At 76.4% G+C, this 19,205-nt stretch overlaps 1 protein-coding gene across 1 annotated transcript; it reads right to left on the bottom strand.

Moving 5' to 3' along the window:
* Window positions 1-1,538: 1,538 nt before the first annotated feature.
* On the bottom strand, window positions 1,539-15,802 carry GPC1 (glypican 1). Its single transcript, XM_037522180.1, has 9 exons — window positions 15,589-15,802; window positions 5,112-5,270; window positions 3,860-4,251; window positions 3,436-3,601; window positions 2,865-2,995; window positions 2,657-2,776; window positions 2,443-2,576; window positions 2,103-2,278; window positions 1,539-1,795 (listed from the first exon to the last, which is right to left on the bottom strand). Exons 1-9 carry the CDS (start codon window positions 15,752-15,754, stop codon window positions 1,539-1,541), a joined length of 1,701 nt encoding a protein of 566 aa, XP_037378077.1. The 5' UTR covers window positions 15,755-15,802.
* Window positions 15,803-19,205: the final 3,403 nt, after the last annotated feature.

The raw sequence follows: 19,205 nt of genomic DNA, 5'->3' as shown, positions 1-19,205 counted from the left end.
GCCTGAGGCCAGGTCAAGCCCAGGACTGTGGTGGACAGGGTGCCCTCTGGGGCTGGGCGTCCGGCAGGGCAGGGATGGGCACGGCAGGGGGCAGTCCCCCAGAACAGCACCTATCTTGGAGGCTACCTGGCAGGACCCGGAACCTTCCAAAGGACTGGGGGACATGAGCACAGAGCAGGGGAGGCGAGGGTGGCTCCAGCACCAGCGCTCCAGGCCCGGAGTGAGGGTGGGGCACACGCAGCCCTACCAGGCCCCTCCCGCCTCCACCCTGATGCCCGCACAGCCACAGGACTTGCAGCCTCGCCCGGTGCCAGCCTTTATTGGTACAGGGCTCCAGGAACACATGTCCCGCTGACATGGCATGGCGGGGGAGGCCTGGCCACCACTGACCGGTAACCGCGGCCCCTCCCAGGGGTGTGGATAGGGCAGGCTGCCGCGAAGCGTGGACAGCCACTGTCCAATTCCCAGGCCCAGCGCACAGGCACTCCTGCCCCAGCAGGGTTGTTGGGGGTGGGCATGCCTGAGGAGCTGGCTCCTGGCGGGGCACAGGGCAGAGGCCCTGCACCCCACACGTGCCAGGATGGTTGCAGAGAACACCGGTTCCAGGCCAGGGGACTGGCCACCAGCGACCCGAGCCTGGAGGAAGCAAAGCAGTGCTGGCCGGTACCATGTCCCTGGCCGTGGAGGTGGGCACCCGGGCCTGGGGCTGCCTCCCGGAGCCGCGCCCTCTCCGGCAGGGTGCATGGGGGCAGGCCCCAGAATGGGGGTGCAGCCTGAGTGAGCAAGGACCCCAGATCCACGGTCTGAAGGCACCAGGAGTCCGCTCTTCATAAGCTGCTTGGGGGGGCTGAGGGGCTCCCAGCGAGCGGGGTGGGAAGCACCTGCAGAGACGGCCCCCACCCCATGGCCACGGCCTCGCCGCAGTGGGCGTCCCTTGGCTGCACCGCCCGGTCTCCTTGGCCCTGAGCACAGGTCGCCTCCAGCCGCAGCCTGCGTCGCCCTGAGCTGGGACTGGCCCTGGGCCGGCGTGGGGCGGGGCGCGGGCGCGGGCCTCTCTGCTGCGCGGCTGATCGTCCTGGAGGCGGCAGAGCCCCAGGCAGCCACGGGAATCCTGAGGGGCGCGGCCTGCCCGCTCGCCAGGCCCAGCAGCGCGGGCGCGGCCATCCCGGGGCCCAGCCCTGCTCCCGAGGCCGCGCGCGGGGCCCCCTCGGCAGCGCTGACGCGAGGCTCATGCACAGGCGCAGGCCCCGCCGCCCGCGGGGACCCCGCACCCTCTCGGGCTTCCTGGGCGCCCAGCTCGCGGGGGAGGAAGGCACAGGCTGGCGCGCGCTCCGGGGCGCGCTGCGGTGTCCCCGCGCGGCCGGGCCGGGGCCGGGGCCGGGCGGGGCCGGGGCGGGCGGGGTCCCTGAAATGCATGGCTTCGGGCGGGGGGCCGGCGGCCGCACGCGAAGTTAAAAGGCCGCGCGGGGGCGCGGGGTCGGTCCCCCGCCCGGCCGCTCTCGTCCTCCAGGCTCGGCGCGGGCCGTGCGGCCGGGCGGCTACCGGGAGCCGGAGCCGGAGCCGGAGCCGGCCGCCGCGAGCGCCAGCGCCGGGAGCAGCAGCGCCGGGAGCAGCAGCGCGAGCGCGGCCGGCCCGGGGCAGCCCGCGGCCGAGGCCGTCCGGCCCTCCTGCTCCGCCGGGCCCGGGCGCGCGCGCGTCAGGGGCGTCCTGGCGCCGGGGCTCTTCTTGCCGACGCCCCGGCCGCAGAGGTCATCCGGGCAGCCGTCGCCGCTGCCGGAGCCGCTGCCGTCGTCGCCTGGCGGGAGAGGAGGCTCTGAGGGCCCCGGCCCGCGGCTGCGCCCCCCGAGCCCCCGCCCCATCCGGGCAATCCCGCCCCCGCCCTGGGGGCCGCGCTCCGGGGCGGCTGGGGCTGGAGGGCCCGTCCGGCCAGGTGTCAGGTGGGCGCGGGACGTGGGGCAGGGGCTGGTGCCCGCGCCCGGAGCGGGAGCGTCCACGGTGGGGACGCAGGCCCCCGAGGGGCTCCTCCCAGCACCCTCTCCCTGCCGGGCGGGGCTTCACCCCCCGCCCCGCGGCCCCCAGGGACTGCCCAGGCCGGGCCTCACTGGCGTCCTGGAAGTCCATGTCGTCCCCGTTGTAGGCGCTGCGCAGCCGGTTCGTCATGATCTTCAGCTGCATGATCTGCTGGCGGATGGTCATGTCCGGCTTGGTGATGTCCACCTCCACCTCGGGGTTGTTGATCTGGTTGGCCAAGCCGTCACCCATCACCTCCGGGAGGTACCTGGGGGCCGGGCAGAAGGGTCCTGTCACTGCACTCGTCCCCGCAAAGGGCCCCGGCCCGGCACGCCAGCCACACCCTCCCCCGTCCGGGGGGTGGCCTGCGGTCCCGGTGGCCTCTCAGGGCCCTTGAAGACGAAGGTCCACCAGGAGCCCCAGGGCACCTACCGGCCCACGGCCATCCCGTTCCAGCAGCGGTCCTCGCTGGCTGTGCTCACGGCCAGCTTCTCGCTGCACAGCGTCCCGGGGAGGCTGGTCCAGAAGTCCTGGGCGTCACGGAGCTGGACCTTGGCCTCAGAGACCTGCGGGGCAGTAGTCAGGCCACCTGACCCCTGGCCCGGGCCCGCACGACCCCCGACCCCCCATGGGAGCAGGGGCGCACCAGCCTCTCCAGGGTCCCCGAGGGCGGCTTCTCTGGCAGCACCAGCTTGTCTCGCCGCAGCTTCTCGTCGGGCCCCGGGCCCTGGCGGTTCACCCTGGGTTTGCCGCAGCCCTGGATGACCTGGGGGAGACCACAGGGGTCATGAGGCCCGCAGGCCCAACCGGCCCCCTTTGGGGTGGCCCACCTCCCCTTCGCGGCACCCTGGCACCTTGTCCTTGAGTGTGTCCTTGTTGTCCTGGAGGGTGCTGATGGCCTCTGCCAGCCACAGGTGCATGTTGCCCATGGCGCTCTCCGCCCCCGACGGGCCCCAGAACTTGTTGGTGATGAGCTCCATGGAGTCTGCACGGGCGTGCGCGTTGGGCGTCAGCCGTGGGGCCGCCCACAGGGCTCCAGCACAGCCCAGGGCGCCACCGCGCGCTGGCACGTTCTCCGTGGGCATCATGCGCCGAGCATCCAGCACATGAGCTCGCGGGTCAGCACGGGGCCCACGGCCCGCCACCCTGCCCAGCCCACGGACTGGGACGCCCCTCATGGCGCTCCCTGGGGGGCGCGGCCCACCACGTCCGCACTTGCGTGAGCTCGGGCACGTGCCGCCCAGCTGCACACGCCCGCCTGCAGGGCTCCCTTGGGGGGCGGCCAAGCTGCTCAGCCCACCGGCTGTGGCACCCCCACCCCTCCACCCGGCAGCTCCTCCCAGACGGCGTCCGGCAGGCTCAGGGACCCGGGGGGACACGAGCAGCTCTGCCCGGGCCCTGCCCCTGTCGCCACCAGCCACTCACCCAGGAGGTTCCTCCACTCCGCGTCCAGGTCGGCCTGGTTGGCCAGGCAGCCCTTGAGCACGTTGCGGCAGTAGTCAGGGCAGGGCCGGGCGCTGGGCACCCCCAGGCAGTGCGCGCAGTACACCAGCTTCATGACCGCCCGCGAGCACTCGGGGCCCAGGGGCACCTGGGGACAAGGCAGCCTGAGCACCCAGCCCCCTGGAGTCGCGGGCGCGGGCAGGCAGGGGCGCCCGACCTAACCGTGAGCCGTCTCACAGTGACCCTGGCCGCCCCCACACTAACCCGACAGGGCGGGCGAGTGACCCAGGGCCCGCCCCCGCCCTCACGGGACAGTGGGTGACCCGCACGCTGCCGCCCCGCACAGGGGGTGGGGGAGGTCCGGGGTGGGGAGGGCGCGGGCCCCGCCCGCCGTGGCTGCACCCACCTGGGCCACCTTGCGGACCACGTCGCCGGCCACGCCCAGGCCCTGCACGAAGGCGCGGGCGGCCACCAGGGCGCGGGTGGCACGCAGGCGCAGCTCGCGCGGGGCCTCCCCAAAGGGCCGCAGCGCCTCGGCCTGCTTGCCCAGGCAGTCCAGGTAGTCGTCGGGCAGCAGCAGCTGCGGGTGCAGCTGCGGGAAGAGGCGCTCGAGCAGGCGGGCCCAGAACTCGGCCAGCGTCTCCTCCAGGTGCAGGTGGGCGCCGCGGTAGTAGAGGCGCAGGTCTGCGTACAGCTCGCGCAGCGCCCGCGCGCTCTGGGCGTACAGCTCCCCGAAGGCCGCGGGGAAGGCCTCCTGCAGGGCCCGCTCCGAGCTGTTCAGCAGGTGCTGGAAGTGATCTGCGGGGAGGGGGCGTGAGGCGGGCGGGCGGGGGCTCGCGCCGCCCCTGCTCCGCGACCACAACTGAGGTCACCAGGGCTGTGGCCCAGGCCACAGGGGCAGGACCGGCCCCGGGTGTCCCGCTCCAGGCCCAGATGCCGCAGGGACCCGCCGGGAACCCCGGGAGGGACGGGGGGGGGGGGGGGCGCGGGCGGGACAGGAGGGTACTCGGAGACCTGAAAAGGGGAGAAGGCCAGGGTGGCCCTCCCGGCTGGGGCTCCGGCCCCTCCTCCCTCCACCCTGTCTGCCCCTCCCCCCCTTCAGCCTCAGCTCCCCGGGGGGTCCCGAGCGGGTGTCTGCCGCCATACCAGGGGCTCGGGAGGACAGTGGCAGGGCCGGCTGCAAGGCACAGGCCGCCAGGCAGGCTGAGGGGCGGGGGACCCCACCCCACCCCCACCGTGTCCTCGGGAGCCCACCGCAGGCTCAGCCACATCACCCCAGTCCCTTGGTTGGGACAGCGGCTCTGCCCAGACACGACGTGACCCGCGTGGGGCTGGGCTGCTGGGCAGCACCACCCTGGCGACGGGACCCTCCGGCCCTGCCACTGGGCAGGCCCAGCACCCCGCAGCCCTGCCCCCGGACCCCAGCGGATCTCAGCCACACCGAACTCCCAGGGGCAGCAGCCTTGGGGACCCACGTTCCTGGGCGCCTCGGGAAGCAGGTGAGTCCCCGGCAGGAGCCCCCCAGCCACAGGGGGGCACCTCGAGGCAAGCGTCCCAGGACAGCAGAGGGTCGGCCCTCCCTCCTGCGCATTGACCCCACCGGCCTCCCCAGCGAGGCCCCACCCAGGGCCAGCTCCCGCCCCCGGGGCCCCACCCACCGTCGAAGGCCCGCAGCTGGGTGGCCAGCATGGCCTGCAGGGCGCGGCTGCTGTCCAGGAGCGCGGCCTCCAGCTCCGCCCGGCTGCGGTTGGCCAGGTTCTCCTCCATCTCGCTGGTGCAGCAGGTGTAGCCCTGGGGGCAGACCCGCAGGTGCTCACCTGTGGGGAGAGGTGCTGTGAGGGGCGGCGCGACCCAGGAGCAGTCCTCGCACCCCACGGCTCCGGGCCCACCCCTGTGCGAGCTCCCTCCCCGCCCGCGGGCGCCTCTGGGGGGCGGTGGCGTCCCTGCCTGGCCAGACACCAGGTCCCTTCGGGGTGGGGCCCCGCTCCGCAGCCACAGCAGCGCCTAACCTGGAGCAACGCGGGGCCCCAGCCTCCCGGGGTGCGTGACGCCCTTTGTGAGCCAGGGGACCGGGGCCACGTGGCCCTCGAGGCCGTGGCTCTGCCGTGGCCCCCGCTTCCCCCCGCAGCCCTTCCTCCCGGGACGCGGGGCAGGGAGAGCTGCCCGGTAGGGGTTGGGGAGGGGCGCGGCTGGGAGGCCACCGGGCCAGGAGGGGGTGGGGGCGACAAAAGACGTCTACCCCCAGGCCCCCACAAAAATCTGCCTGCTGCCCAGCCAGGCGCCGACTCGGGCCTCCCGCGCGCTGCATGGCCGGGGCTGGAGGCCCCGCCGGCCGCAGACCAGGTGGCAGGGCCAGGCCCCGGCCCCGCCCGCCTCCCGGCGCAGGGTGGGCGGGGAGCGCCGGGCGGAGGGGCCCCACGGACCTCCAGGCCCTGCCCCCCCGCGGGTGGCCGGCGGTCACCACCCTTGCGCGCCGAGGTCTCTGGCCGGCAGGGGCAGCGGCAGGCGGGGCAGCGCAGGGCCGCCAGGGGCCGCCGCCAGAGGGCGGGGTCGCTGCGGGCCGTCCCGGGGGTGCGCGCGCCCAGGGGGACCCCATCCCGGCCCCCCCGCGCTGGTGAGGCCCCAAGCTGCAGGCCCGCAGGCCGGGCGTCCGGGCGACAAGAAGGGGGGCGGCTCCCCCGCCCCCCACTGCCCGGGCCGAGGGGCCGCCCCGCAGCCTCGTCCAGCCGCGGCGGCCGCGCTTCTCCGGTGCCCCGGCGCGGCCCCCGGCCCTCCTCCCTCCGACAGCCACGGGAGTGAAGACACGGAGCCAGAGCCGGGGCCCCGGCGGGCCGGCGGACCGGGCCGAGGTGCGGGCGCCTGCGCCGCCCAGACGCGCCCCGGCCAGCTCGGCCGCTGCAGGGGCCCGGCGGGCGCCCCGACTTCCAGACAGGCCGGCCCGGCCGCGGGGCCAGAGCGCGCGGTGCCGGTGCCGGTGCCGGCCCGTCTGCGGGTGGGCGGAGCCCTGCGGGGACAGGGCCGGTCACGGGGCCCTGGGCCCCCACCTGTCTCGGCCCTCGCCTGGCCCCGCCCTGCCGGGCCCCGCGCCGAGGCTGCTCCCCCAGTGCACCCCTAGTCCTGGGCGCTCTGCCGCTTGGGCTGCTCCCTTCCAGAAGGTTCCTTCCCTGAGGCCCGGGTGCTCCCGAGACGCCGGGGTGCCGTTGGGGAGGGGCGCGAGCGAGAGGGGTGTTCCCAGCCCGGGGGCTCTGCGCCCCCATCCCGGCCTCTGCGCCCCCCGCCCGGCCTCTGCGCCCCCCGCCCGGGCTCTGCGCCCCCGCCCGGCCTCTGCGCCCCCATCCCGGCCTCTGCGCCCCCCGCCCGGGCTCTGCGCCCCTCGCCTCGCCGCCTCCGGCCCCAGACCCCAGGTGGGCCCCGCCCCATCGTGCCCCTCGGGGTGAAACGCCTGCCCCCCGCACCCCGCCTGCAGCTGCTGCTTCTCGGGGAGGGAAACGGCACGTCCGCGTCGCCCCCGCCACATTCGGAGCTCCGGGGCCCCCCGGCCCCCCAGCCCAGCGAAGGGGCCCCGTCCCTGCTTTAAGGCGCCAGGAGCTCCCAGCGCGGCCCCGGCGTCGCCCCCGCCCGACCCGGCGCCCGCGGGGAACATGGCGCCGCGCTCTGGAAGCTTCCGCGGCCGGCGGGGGCAGCCTCAGCCCCCCGCGCCCCGCCCGCCCTGGGCCCGCGCCCCCCGCCCCCCGCGCCCCCCTGGGCCCGCGCCCCCCGCCCCCCCTGGGCCCGCGCCCCCCGCCCGCCCTGGGCCCGCGCCCCCCGCCCCCCTGGGCCCGCGCCCCCCGCCCGCCCTGGGCCCGCACCCCGCGCCCCCCCTGGGCCCGCGCCCCCCGCCCGCCCTGGGCCCGCGCGGGCAGCGGGGCGGGCGCGGCCGGGCGCGGCGGCCTCCGAGACCCGGGAGGTCAGACCCCGAGGGCGGGGGGCGCCCCGCCGCGCCCTCCCCTCCCCGCCGCGGGATTCGGGTCGGGGGGGGGGCGCGGCAGGCGGCCTCCAGGGCACCCCCTTCCCGCGCTTCCCCGGCACCCCCGGCCGCGCCCGCCCCCGCTCATCGCCCCGCGCCCCCCGCGCCCCCCCGCCGTGTCCGCGAGCGCGGGCCGCGGGCCCCTCGCCGGGTGCGGGTCCGGGTCCGGCCGGCCGGGCGCTGCCGCGGGGCGCGGGGCGCGGGGGGCTGGCGCGGCGCCGGCGCAGGAGTCGGGGCGCGGGGCTGCGGCAGGCGGGCGGGGCGCGCGGGGAGGGGCCGCGCCGCGGGGGGCTGCGGCGGGCGGGGGCGGCGCGATTGGCGGGGAAGGGCCGCCGCAGTGGGCGCGGCCGGGGGCGCGCGAGCCCGGGGAGGGCGGGGTTCGCGGGCCGGCCACGGGGGCGCGGCAGGCGGGGGGGGGGGGGGGCAGGGGAGGGGCGGGGCGCGGCCCGGGGTGGGGGCGCGGGACCCGGCGGGGCGGGCGCGCGAGGACCCCGCGGCCACCGCGCCCGCTGCCCGCCCCGCGCCGCCCCGTCTCCCGGGAAACGCGGGCGCCCCCGCGCCCCCCGCCGCGCGGGCCCGGCAGAGGCTGCCCGAGTCCCGGCCCCGCACCCCGGGCACCCCCGGGCTCCGGCACGGCCCGGCCAGGGGCTGCCCTGCCCGCCGGGGGCGCCACCCTACCCGCCGCGAGCCCCAGCGCCGGGCTCCCCGCGGGGGCGCCCCGCGGTCCGGCTGCGAGGGCCACAGAGGCCGCAGGGCCCGGGGCCGCGTGTCTGTGCTGCCCGCCTGGTCCGCGGGAGCTCCCTTGGGGCCCGGGGTGCAGTGCTCCCCAGAAGCCTCCCCTCGGGGTCCAGCCTGTTTGTCCTCTCAGCCCAGCGGCCTGCACAGAAGGCCGGGAAGGGGCGCTCTCCTGTCCAGCCCCCTCTGGCAGCCGGGGTGCCGGGAAGTGGCGGGCAGCTGGCACCAGGCCGGGCAGGCCTGGCCGTGTAGATGCCCTCAGGCCCCGGCTCGCAGCTGGGTCCAGGGCAGCCCAGCCCCCCGCTCCTCCTGCACTTCTTTCATTTTTTTTAAAGATTTATGTATTTATTTATACAAGAACGGGGACAGTCAGAAGTCGGGAGGGTGAGAGGATCCCCCAGAGCCAGAGCGGGGAGCAGAGCAGGCAGAGGGACCGAAGGACACTGCTGAGGGGAGCCGCGGGCGGCAGGAGAGGTCTGCGCGCCATGCGGGACCCTCCTCCGGTGGCCGGGGAGCAGCCGGGGATGGAACCGGCGCTGCAGAGGCCGCGGGCATCTTCACATCCCAGCACTCAACCGCTGCGCCCCCGGGGAGGCCCCCCTCCTGCACTTCTGTGGGTCCCAGCGTCCATGGCACCCACACACGTGGTGGGCACCCTGCCCTGGCAGTCCCCCAGGGGCACTGGGGGTCTGCACCGTCTCTGCCCGCTGGGCCTGCTGGGGAGCACCGCTGAGCGGCAGCCCCCACCCCGGCCACTCCCCAGGCACCGCAGCTGCCAGAGGGTGGGGGTCCCTAGGGCTTCGGGAGCCCTCACCGTCCCTCTGCCTCCTCCTGCCGGGTCCACTCCATGGCTGACCCAGCGCCAAATAAACAGATATGGAGCGAGGACCTTGAGGGACTCCTTGCCCAGGCCAGGGCCCAGGGGGGCCAGAGCCACAGCCCAGGCTTCCCTCCCAGAAGCCACTTGCCGGCGGGCAGGGCCCAGGGCGGGCCCCACAGAGGCTCCTTGCTTCATCTTCGGGGCTCCCCTGCCCGCTCCCACCACAGAGCTGACCCGGCTGTAGCGGTGCCCAAGGTCCCGACAGCGGGACCTGCCGGGGGACAGCCGCCAGCACCTCCTCCCACCGCAAGGCCTGCACACCCTCTCCCGGGCCAGGCCAGGGGATTCCTGCGGGCGCGGGGCGGGGGCGGGGCAGGCGCAGACAGGCTCCCTCCCCAGGGCGGCCTGGGGCGCTGACTCAGCCAGCACCCTGCGCACCCCACCCCCGCCCTGCAAGCCCAGGTGTGTGGGCCCCGAGCCGAGCGCCCTGTCCCGCGGGCAGGATGGGCGGGTGCGGCCCAACCGGGCCCACAGGGAGTCGCGTGAGCCCGAGCTCAGCCTGTGCCCAACAGGGACCAAGCCAAGCCGCAAGGCAGAGGGACCCCGGGAGGCCCCAGGCGCGTCCCCTAGACAGGGTGGGGGGGCGGGGAGCGGCTTCCAAGGAGCCCTGGTGCTGGGGGCTGCGGTGTGGGGAGGGGCCGAGGCCGCCGGACGGGACACAGAACGGTTGGGACAGCAATCGGGAGACGGCGACTTGCCACCAGAAAGGGCGCACCTCCCCCAGAACTTGGGGTGCACACACACTCAATCGGGCAGACTCAGGGACACGGGACCCGGGGGTGGGGGCTGCACCCTGCCCTCTCAGGCCGGGCACAGGTGCCCCCCCACCCCCGGCCCGGGTGCTCCCAGGTCCACGGACGCAGGAAACGAGTTGGAGCTCGGGGCCACGAGCAGCCCAGACGGAGACGTGGCCTGGAAAATCGTGGCCCTGTGGGTCCTCCCTGGCCACCCCGCTGGCCCTGGGGAGCTACGGAGATCTGAGCCCCCCGGGTCTGCGCGCGACCCTGCCTTGCAGGGTCTCTGTGGGTGTCCAGGCCAAGAGGCGCCCTGAGCCTGCTGTTCCGCCTGGACAGCAGGCCAGGTGCCCGCGCCTTCCCCCGCTCCGGGCGGGTCGGCCGAGGCCCCAGCCCCCTGGGAGACAGGCTGGGAGATGGCCTGGGGGTGAGGGCCGGGGCGGTGCTGCCAACAAACAGGTGCCCAGGGGACACCGCAGCACACCCGCCCCACAGTCACCGCCTCCGGCACCTCTCGGCCACAGCACTTCCGGACGGGACACCCCAGCGGCCTGGGCCGGTCCTGCATGTCCCTGGGTCCCGAGCCCACCGAGGTCACCCCAGAATGCCTCCAGCGCAGCTGCCTCCGGGGGAGCCGCTGTGTGTCCGGCCGCAGCCCGCGCACCCCCCAGCCCGACGTGGGCAGGCTGGCAGAGCACGTCCAGTCCTGGGCCTGGGCCCCGGGGCGGGGGGGTGCCCGGAGGCCTCGGAGCACCCCGCAGCGGGACCGGGAGCCGGGCGGCGGCTGGATTACTCGGGGCCTGGTGCCCCCGAGGCCGGCGCATCCCGGCTGCGTGAGGACGGGGACACGGGCGCCAGAGCCAGCCCAGGCAGCGGATGGCGTCGTCTTTCTCCCCAGGGCCCTCCAGGTGGCCGCAGGTGGGCAGGATGCGGTCGGGAGACCAGACGCCTGGGGACGCACCGAGACGTCACACACGGCTCACCGCAGCGGCCAGGGTGGCCTCCAGTGGCCCAGGCGCCGCCCGCGGGGCCGTGGACCGTCACGTGCAAGCTTCAGACCGTGGTCCCAGGGTCAGGACGGAGTCCCACTTGGTGCCCAGGCCACAGACCCCAGGGCCTGGCACTGACCACGGGCCCGGGGACCCACACGCCAGGTGCACCTGCCCAGGGCTGGCCACCCACAGGGACGAAGACCAGTCACCTGTTCTTCAGGGCGCTGCAGCACCGGGCCAAAGTGGCCACCCTGGGCGACCAACTGGGTCGGAGGACACAGGCAGTGCCGGTCCTGGACCGCTGGGGTCTGGCCACTGAGCGTCTCACCGGACTTCAGTTTTCATCTGTGCCCCAGACACCATCAGGGCGAGCACGGAGCGGGTGCATGATGGGCGGCGGGTGGGTGAAGGTCCTGTCGTCCCTCTGGCCAGTCCTCCCTTGCCCCTTACAGGGAGATGGGGCAGTGGGACTGGGCATTAGGTGCCGATGGGCAGAACCAGCTGCACCCAGGAGGCTCCCGGAGGTGGGCTGGCAGAGCCAGGCTGGCCCGGCCTGAACTGATTGTTCTCCTGAGAGGCGGTTCGGGTGTCCTGCGCTTCTCTGAGGCCATGGCCCTCCCGACCCCACCCCAAAATCAGTCCAAAATGCCCAGAGCAGCACCTCACCCCAGCCGGAGGCTTTGCAAGGCCCCAGCGCCCCCAGGTTCTCCCCCCGGGCTGGTCCCCGGGTCTGCAGGCCGTCCCCTGACATCTGTGGTGGTCTGGGGCCTCGAGCCCAGCTCTGCATCCCCCAGGGGCCTCAAGCCTCACCCCGGACCACACACCCCAGCAGTGCAGGCACTCGTGGCCTGGCCTCACCCCATAGCACCCCTCGTGCTGGGGGCCGTCGCCTGGGCCTGCCTGGCCCGGGCTGGGGGAAGGAGAGAGGCCACCGAGAATGGGCCTCAGGGCCGTAGGGACTCCTCCGGGACTCGGCGCCCCGTGCGCTCAGCCCACCCCGGAAGCCCGGCGACAGGAGAGGCCAGGAGGGGCAGAAGGGGCAGGGCCTAGCCAGACCTGGGCCCCGGTAGGAGTGGCGGGCGGCCTCCCTGGGCAGCTGCAGGCCACCGGCTCGCCCACCTGGGCCTCCCACTGCCCCCCCACCCCGCGGCGCACAGCAGGGCCAGCGCGGGACGCAGGGCCCCTGGGGCCAGGTCGGGGCGACGGCAAGGGGCCCCTGGGGCTGCCCTGTCACCTGGCCAAGCCTCCGACCCAGGGGGCTCTCGGCACAGAGTGAGCAGCGGCCTCGGCTGCGCCCCGGGACCCACCGCCCCCGCCCTCCACCTGCTCCCACATCCGCCTGGGGTGCGGCAACCGCCCGGCTCGCGGCGTCCGGCCCTCGGGTCCCGGGACTTTCAGCCGCGGGTCCCCACGACGGTCTGAAGGACCCCCCAGTTCTGGGGCAGGCGTGGGGCCGGCACCCCACGGGTCTGCAGTTCCTGTGGGGTCGGGAGCTGCCGGGATGGCCAAGGTGAGCGGCCAGGTGGGCAGGGCCGTGCAGGGCCCTGGTGTGAGGCGGGCCTTGAGGGAGGAAGCGGGGTGAGGCCAAGCAGGACCCCGTGCCACGGCCGAGGCCTGGTTTCCGTGAGGTGAAATCGGAGAAACGCCCGCAGGAGCCGCCACGTCAGGGTCAGGCCAGACCGTCCCCCCTGAGCCTGCTTCCTCTCTGGAAAGGGGCCGCCGGCCTGCACCCCGCTGCCGGGGGTGCTGGGGGCACCGGGCAAGGTGACGGGCAGCCCCCCAACTCCTGTCTGAGTCGCCCTGAAGCCCCGGGCCTGGCAGGCTCTCCTGGCCGGCACACGCCCACAGACCCTGCGGGCCTCGGCCCAGCCCCGCTGCGGGCGTCCTGCTTGGCCGGCACGTCCTGGTCAGGCCGGCTCCGCCCCGCGCCTCCACCGCAGCTCTGTCAGGACGGCTGGGCTGCGGCTGGAGGAGCCCGGGCCTTCAGCTGGCGGCTCTGGGCTTGGGGCAGCCGTTAACGCCACAGGCTTTGGGGTCAAAGACTAACCCCACCCAGGCCGTGGCTTCTTGGGCACCTGCTCCCCTGCAGGCCTGTCACACGCGCACTGACTGGACAGTGTGGGCAGCGGCCGCCCCGCGTCTGACGCAGAACGAAGGCTCCCGAGTGCCAGAGGCTGTTACCCGTGGGGTCCGAGCGGCCCCAGGTCTCTGGGGCCCAAGGCAAGGGGCCAAGGGGGCAGGTGGCCTGCGTCCCGGCCGCGCTCCTGCAGTGTTTCCCTGGCAACGCACAGGTGGTCGCGAGGGCCATCGGGGTCACCATGAGGAGGCAGAGAGGCGGGGGGGGGTGTCCGGGAGATGTAGCGCACGTGCCCAGCAGGGGCTGCCCAGGGCACACCCGCCCGCAGCCTGTCCTGGCGCCGGAGTGATGAAGCTCAGCTTCTGGTGACCGAGGGACCCGGCACAGCCAGGCCACGCCTGCTCGGGGACCGGGCGCGGGGCTTCTCCTTCCAATGGGGCCGGCACAGAACCTTCTGGCCTGAGGAAGGCTGCCTGCCGGGCGACCTGGCAAAGCCCGCTGACCACAGCTAGTGGACGGACGCCAGGGAGCTCTCCCGGGCAAGAGGACTGCCCTGGCACACGGCGGGGCCTGGGCGCCTGAGGACCCTCCCTGGGCACTCAGCGCCGGCCACCTACGCAGTCGGCGTGGGCCCCGCTGTGGGCCCCCCTCACTGGCTGGCAGGCCTGACCCGGGGCAGAGGGCCACGTCTGTGGCACTGACGGTCCCACGCTCGCCCCCAACAGAGAACAGCGTCTCCCCGCCCAGGGCCCACGAGGGCCTCAAAGACACAGCCACCCCCAAATCACGCTGCACGTTGGAGGCCAGGCAGGGCCCACCCGGGCCTGAAGCGAGCTCACAGGAGCCTCGCATGTCCCGGCTGCACGGTGACGCCCAGAGGCCTGCCCACCCCTGCCCACCCCCGTCCATGCACGCCGGCCGCAGGGGGATCTGTCCCGAGGGGGCCACTGGGACTGTGCACCCCGCCCGTCCCTACAAAGGGAGCTGGCAAGTGTGCTCGATGCCTCCTGGCCGCCGTCCAGACGTCTACAGCCATGAAGGGCGCCCCTGCATTCTGCCCCCTCAGACAGCCGACAGGGCCCCCGGGGCCGGGGACACCCCTCCCCATTCCAGCTGCCAGGAAAGTGGGGCCCCTGCCTCCCACGCAAGACCAGCTCGGCCAGGGTGGAACCTCAGCCTCAGCCACCCCTCAGTGAGTGCCCGCGCTGGCCAAGTGCCCGCCCCGCAGAGGGGACACCGCTTCCCCGGAGATGCTGCCGCAGGCCGCCAGGGGGCACCCGCCCCGCGGCCAGGCCCAGGGGCCCCAGGCAGGAGGGGCCCTGCGGGCACTGCCCTGGGAGGTCACCCTGCCCCCTTCGCCCATGCGCTGCTGGCACCGCTCTGGGCACCCGGGCATCCCAGTGGACTCTGGAGCTTGATGTGGATGGGGTGGTCACGGCCATGGGGCTGGGGGAGAGTTCTTGGGACAGCGGTGGGTCGGCGGGGGCACTGCCAGGGAGGGGAGGACCCTGCCCAGAGCGCCGCCCCAGACTCCCAGACCCACAGGGGTGACGAGGACGGTGGCGGGGGGAGACCCTGCCCGACGCTTGGGCAGCTGCTGGGCCGGCACTCAGCTGGCCTGGCATCCGTCCGTCCTGGGCCCGCACCCACTGCAGCTCCAGCGCGGGGCTCAGCCCAGTTCCAGAGCCGCACCCCAACAGTGGCCCCAGCCCCCCGCTCTGCCTGCTCCCCCCGGGGAGGCCTGCGGTGCCAGCAAGTTTAAAGTGGGGACCAGGACACCAGCAAGAGGTGGGCGGAAGGCACACGCCAAGGGACCAAGGGTGGTGGGAAGGCTTCCGGGGGCCACCGAGGACCCTGCTCAGTCACCCCGAGGCCAGTGTCTGGGGAAGGACTGGCCAGAGAGGCCTGGAGGCCCTGGACACGGTCCCCGTGGACGAAGGCCACCGAAGGCCCCGCGTGCCCGCCAGACCTGCCCCACCTGGTAGGGGCCCCACGGCGCCACAGGACGGAGGACCTGCCCGGGCTGGGGGCTGAGGGGTGTCCAGGGATCTCTCAGGGCAGCTTCTGAGGCCCGACCCCCTGGCCAGGGGTGCGGAGCCCGGCACCCCAGCGGCCCGGGCCGCGGTGCTGCCCCGCGGTAAACACGCTCCCCTCCTGGGGAGGACGGCTGGTCACCCCGGCCCCGGGCCACCCCCATCGTGGCCGGCACCCCCACCTTGGGGGACAGGACCCCTTCTCTGCTCAGCCCGCTCTGCAGACTCCCCGCCCCGCTCTCCGCGGCCCCCCACGGGTGCAGCTTGAGGGCCCAGCCGGGTCGGGGCCCTCAGGACCCCCGTCCCCTCCCGCCGTTCCAAAGTCCCCCCGAGGCCGGGTGCGGGGCCGCGGCTCCGTCCTCGGAGGACCCGCGCGCTTGGAGAAGTGAGGGGCCGGCAGGGTCGGGGCCCCACCTGCGGCGCGCCCCCCCGCCAGCGCGTCCCGGGCTGGGCGCCCCGCGCGGCGGCAGAGTCGCCCCCCACTCGGGCGCGGCCCGCGGGGACCCCGGCCGCTGCCGCCCCGGGCCCCGCGCCCCCCCGCCCGCCTAGCGCCCCGCGCCGCCTCTGCGCCCCGCGCCCCGCGCCCCGCGCCGCCTCCGCGCCCCGCGCCCCCCGCCGCGCGCCCCGCCCCGCGCCCCCCGCCCGCCTAGCGCCCCGCGCCCCCCGCCGCGCACTCACCCGAGATCTCGGCCTGCGGCGCGTCGCTCAGGCTGAAGCCGCGCGCCCCGTAGGCCCGGCGGACCTCGGCGCAGCTGCGGCCCCGGGCGGGCGCGTCCCCGCGGGCGCAGGCGGCCAGCGCGGCGGCGGCGAGCAGCAGCCCCCAGCCCCGCGCGCGCGGCCCCATGGCGCCCTCCCCGCGCCCCCCGCCCGCCCGCCCGCCCGCCGCCAGGACCCGGGCGGCGGCAACAAAGCGCGGGCGCGGCGCGGGGTCCGGGCGAGGGGCCGCCCAGCGCGGCGGGCGAGGCGGTCGGCTCGGCCCTCCCCCGCCGCCGGCCCGGCCCCTCCCCTCCCCTCCCCTCCCCTCCCCTCCCCTCGGCGGCCGCGGGCGGGCGGGGCGGGCGGGGCGGGGGCGCGGGGCGGGGCGCGGCGGGCGGGGCGCGGCGGGGCGCCCCCCTCTCCCCGGGGCCCGCCCGCCCGGCGCGTCGCGGGCGCGAGGGGGGCCGGGCCGGGGTGCCCGGAGCGCGCGCCGCGGCGGGTCCCCAGGGCGCCCCTCCAGCCCCGGGCGGGCCCCACCTGCGCGCGGGGGATGCCGAGGCCGGGCCGCCCCGGACGTGACGCCGGCCCGCGGCCTATCAGGGGCGGCCCCGCCCCCCGCCCCCCGCCCCGGCGCCCCCAGCCCGCGCCCCGCGCCCCGCGCCCGCCCGGCGCCCCCTCGCGCGCCGTCCCCTCCGCGGCGCCGCGGGCCCCGGAGGCCGCCCTTGTGGGCGCGGAGGGCGGCGGGCGCGGGAGACCCCCGAGGGCGCCCCCGCCCCCCGCCCCCCGCCCCCCGCGCGCGGGCCGCCGGGGCAGAACCCGCCTGGGCGCGGCGGCGGCCCCTGGTGCTGGCCGGGCGGCGGGCAGGGACAGGCGACCCCCGAGCGGCCGGGCCGGGTACCTGGGGGCCGGCTCCCCCCCTCTTTCTGGGGGGGTGGGGAGACCGGGTCCCCGGCCAGGGGGAGGCTCCATCCGCCCCGGGGCCCCGGAGGAGCCCCCGCGAGCTGCCCGCCCTGCCAGCCGTCCTGACCCCGGGCCCGTGGCCGTCCAGTGCCAGCCTAGTCCGGCGCCCCGGGGCCCGTCGCCTGACCCCCACGTGCACCCCAGAGCGGCCGGGTGGCTGCGCCGAGAGCACGCAGGGGGGAGGAGGGCAAGGGGGCGCCCCTCGGGGGCAGCGCGTCTGCGCCCACGTGTGGGGTGGGGCGGGGCCGGGCTGCCCTTGCTGACCCCCGCGAGGCCTGAGAAGAAAGAGGCCATTGAGCGCCCCGTCACCCCGGAGGGGGCCGGGCCCACCACGCTTCCGTCCTCGTGGGGCATGACCCCAGCCCGGCTGCCCCTGCCCCGCCCAGGTCGTTCCTGGCCCCCAACTGCCCCGAGGCCCCCCGGGCCACGGCCGGGACGCAGGGGTCTGGCCAGCGGCGGGGGCAGAGCTGCTGGTTTTCTGTCCAGTGTCCTCTGGCGGCCCCGGCCATCCCCTTGGCGAGAGGATCCTGACCTGCGGGCGGGGTCCCAGGAGGTGGCCGCGGTGCCCGCTGCGGTCACTGGGGGAGCGTGGCCCCGGGGTGCAGCCGAGGGGACCAACGTGGCCCTGGCCAAGCAGGAGCTGGCGCGGCCCTGCAGATGGGGGGCTGCGGGAGAGGCGTGGCTGCAGGCCCAGGCGGGCGCCGCGCAGCTCAGCTCCCTGGCTCCCGGAGGGGCAGTGACGCCTCAGGGCCCCCCTCGGTCCCTCGGGACCCGGCCTGCGAAGGCCCCGGACCTGGCGCCCTGTCTCCCCCACCGGCCCCCAAGAAGCTGCTCTGCACGGCAGGCAGGGTGTCCTCGCCCCCCAAGCGGGCACCTGCACGAGCTGGGTGGGGGCCGGGCCCTGCTGGGCAGTGTTTGGGGGCCAGAGGTCCGGTGGCCCGTGATTCTCAGGGGTGGCCCTCTCAGCCCTGCTGGGCCCGGCTCCCGGCGGCTCCCTCCCCGCTCCGCCAGCCTCGAGGGGCCGCAGCCCCAGCGCCCACCCAGCCGGCAGGGCGGCAACTCTCCCAGGCGCTGCCGGCCCCCGCTGGTTTCTCACCCTTCCCTGTGCAGTGGGGCGCCTGGCTAGGGGTCCCAGCTCAGGGCTCCCCGTCAGAAGCCTGTGGGGTGCAGCGCCCTCAACCCTGCACCCAGCCCCCCCGCCCACCGCTCGCTCCAGGGTCCTTCTGTCCAGCCTCCCCGGCCCTGCAGTGGGCTCGGGGCCCAGGCCTCCTGCACAGACAGCCGGACCACAGGCCAAGCGGGTGCCCTTTGGGGAGCCGACCCCGTGAGCCCTCCGCCCCGCGCCCAGCCGGCCAGCGAGGAGCCACAGAGCGCCCAGCGTCCCCCAGCCCCAGCACGCTGTCCGCCCCGGCGTGGCCGCCGCCCGCCGGGCCAGCTCCGCAGAGACGGACGTGGCCCGGGAGCGGGAGGACGGCACGGCCGGGGAACGAGGCGGCCCCCTTCGCACAGACCCGGTCACCGCCTGCCCGCGCTCTGCCCGGGGACCCCAGCACGGCCCCCTCCTCTCGCCGCAGGGCCGGACCCGCACAGGCCTGGGCGGCTCAGACGGCAGCCTGCTCCCTCCGGGGGCAGCCGGGGTTTGGGGAAGGGGCGTCTGTGAGCCCTGCCGGGGGCCGGAGGAAGGAGGCTGAGCGGACGGAGGACGGCGCGGCTCCCAGGCGGGACGGGGGTGACCAGCCGCCGGCCTCCAGCTCCCCAGAGCCCAGAAACACCCCGGCGACGTGCGTGTAAAGGGCTGTTAAACCCCAAAGGCAGAAGTCCACGGAAGCCAAGCAGCCCCGTGGGCACCCCAGCCCACACGCTCGGCCCCGAGGGACGCGGGCTGGCCCTTCCGCGCCCGCTGGGCCCAGGCCGTCAGGCGCACCGTTGCGAGCCGTCTGCCCTGACCCGGGGTCCCGCTGGCCAGCTGGCCCCTGCCCGCTCCCCCTGCTCTTTGGCTGCTGCTGTTCCAGAAACAGCTCCACCCCCATGTCCCCCTGCAGGCACCCCCTGCACCCCAATCCATCCATCCCCCCATGCCCTCCATCACCCTGCACCCCAGCCCCTCTGCCCCCCCGGACCCCAGCCCCTCTGTCCACCCCTCCCCGCACAGGTGCCGTCCCTTCCAGCAGAGCCTCCCAGGGTGCCCGCAGGCTGTGGGCCGACGGCCGGGAGCACGGCTGGGAGCACGGCTGGGAGCACGGCTGGGAGCACGGGCGCACGCTGGGCCAGCTGTCCTGCAGGATGGCAGGGTCGGGGCACGCCTGTGATTTGCTAGTGGGGTGAGGACCGGCGGGCGATGCCCCCTCTGCCCCCTGACCTGGCCGTGGCCAGGGCACCTGGTCCTTGGCTGCCCAGGTGCCCCTCGGGGCTGGCTGCCACGCCGGCTGCTTTTGCGCTGAATTTTGAGGCGAATCTTACGGTTTGAGCTCAGTCTCCCCCGACCTGCCAAGCCTCGGGCTGCCCGGCCCTGGCCCCGGCCCCAGGCCGGCCAGCCCCAGGCCGGCCCCAGCCCAGCCCCAGCCCAGCCCAGCCCAGCCCAGCCCAGCCCCAGCCCAGCCCCAGCCCCGGCCCAGCCCAGCCCAGCCCAGCCCAGCCCA

Source organism: Talpa occidentalis, unplaced genomic scaffold (genome assembly GCF_014898055.3).
Source record: "Talpa occidentalis isolate TD23 unplaced genomic scaffold, MPIMG_talOcc4v2.1 talOcc4.3, whole genome shotgun sequence".
Lineage (NCBI taxonomy): Eukaryota > Metazoa > Chordata > Mammalia > Eulipotyphla > Talpidae > Talpa > Talpa occidentalis.
Note: the sequence above shows the minus strand (reverse complement) of the source record. Positions and strands in the feature narration are given on the sequence as shown.

Bases quoted from the DNA above. Each gene is read 5' to 3' on its own strand.
- GPC1 (XM_037522180.1), bottom strand. From the start codon at position 15,754: ATGGGGCCGCGCGCGCGGGGCTGGGGGCTGCTGCTCGCCGCCGCCGCG. The intron at 4,252-5,111 runs GTGGGTGGGGCC...CCCTCCCCGCAG, and splicing joins CCAGCTGCGGGCCTTCGACG to ATCACTTCCAGCACCTGCTG. The intron at 2,996-3,435 runs GTGAGTGGCTGG...ACGCCCGTGCAG, and splicing joins GGAGTGGAGGAACCTCCTGG to ACTCCATGGAGCTCATCACC.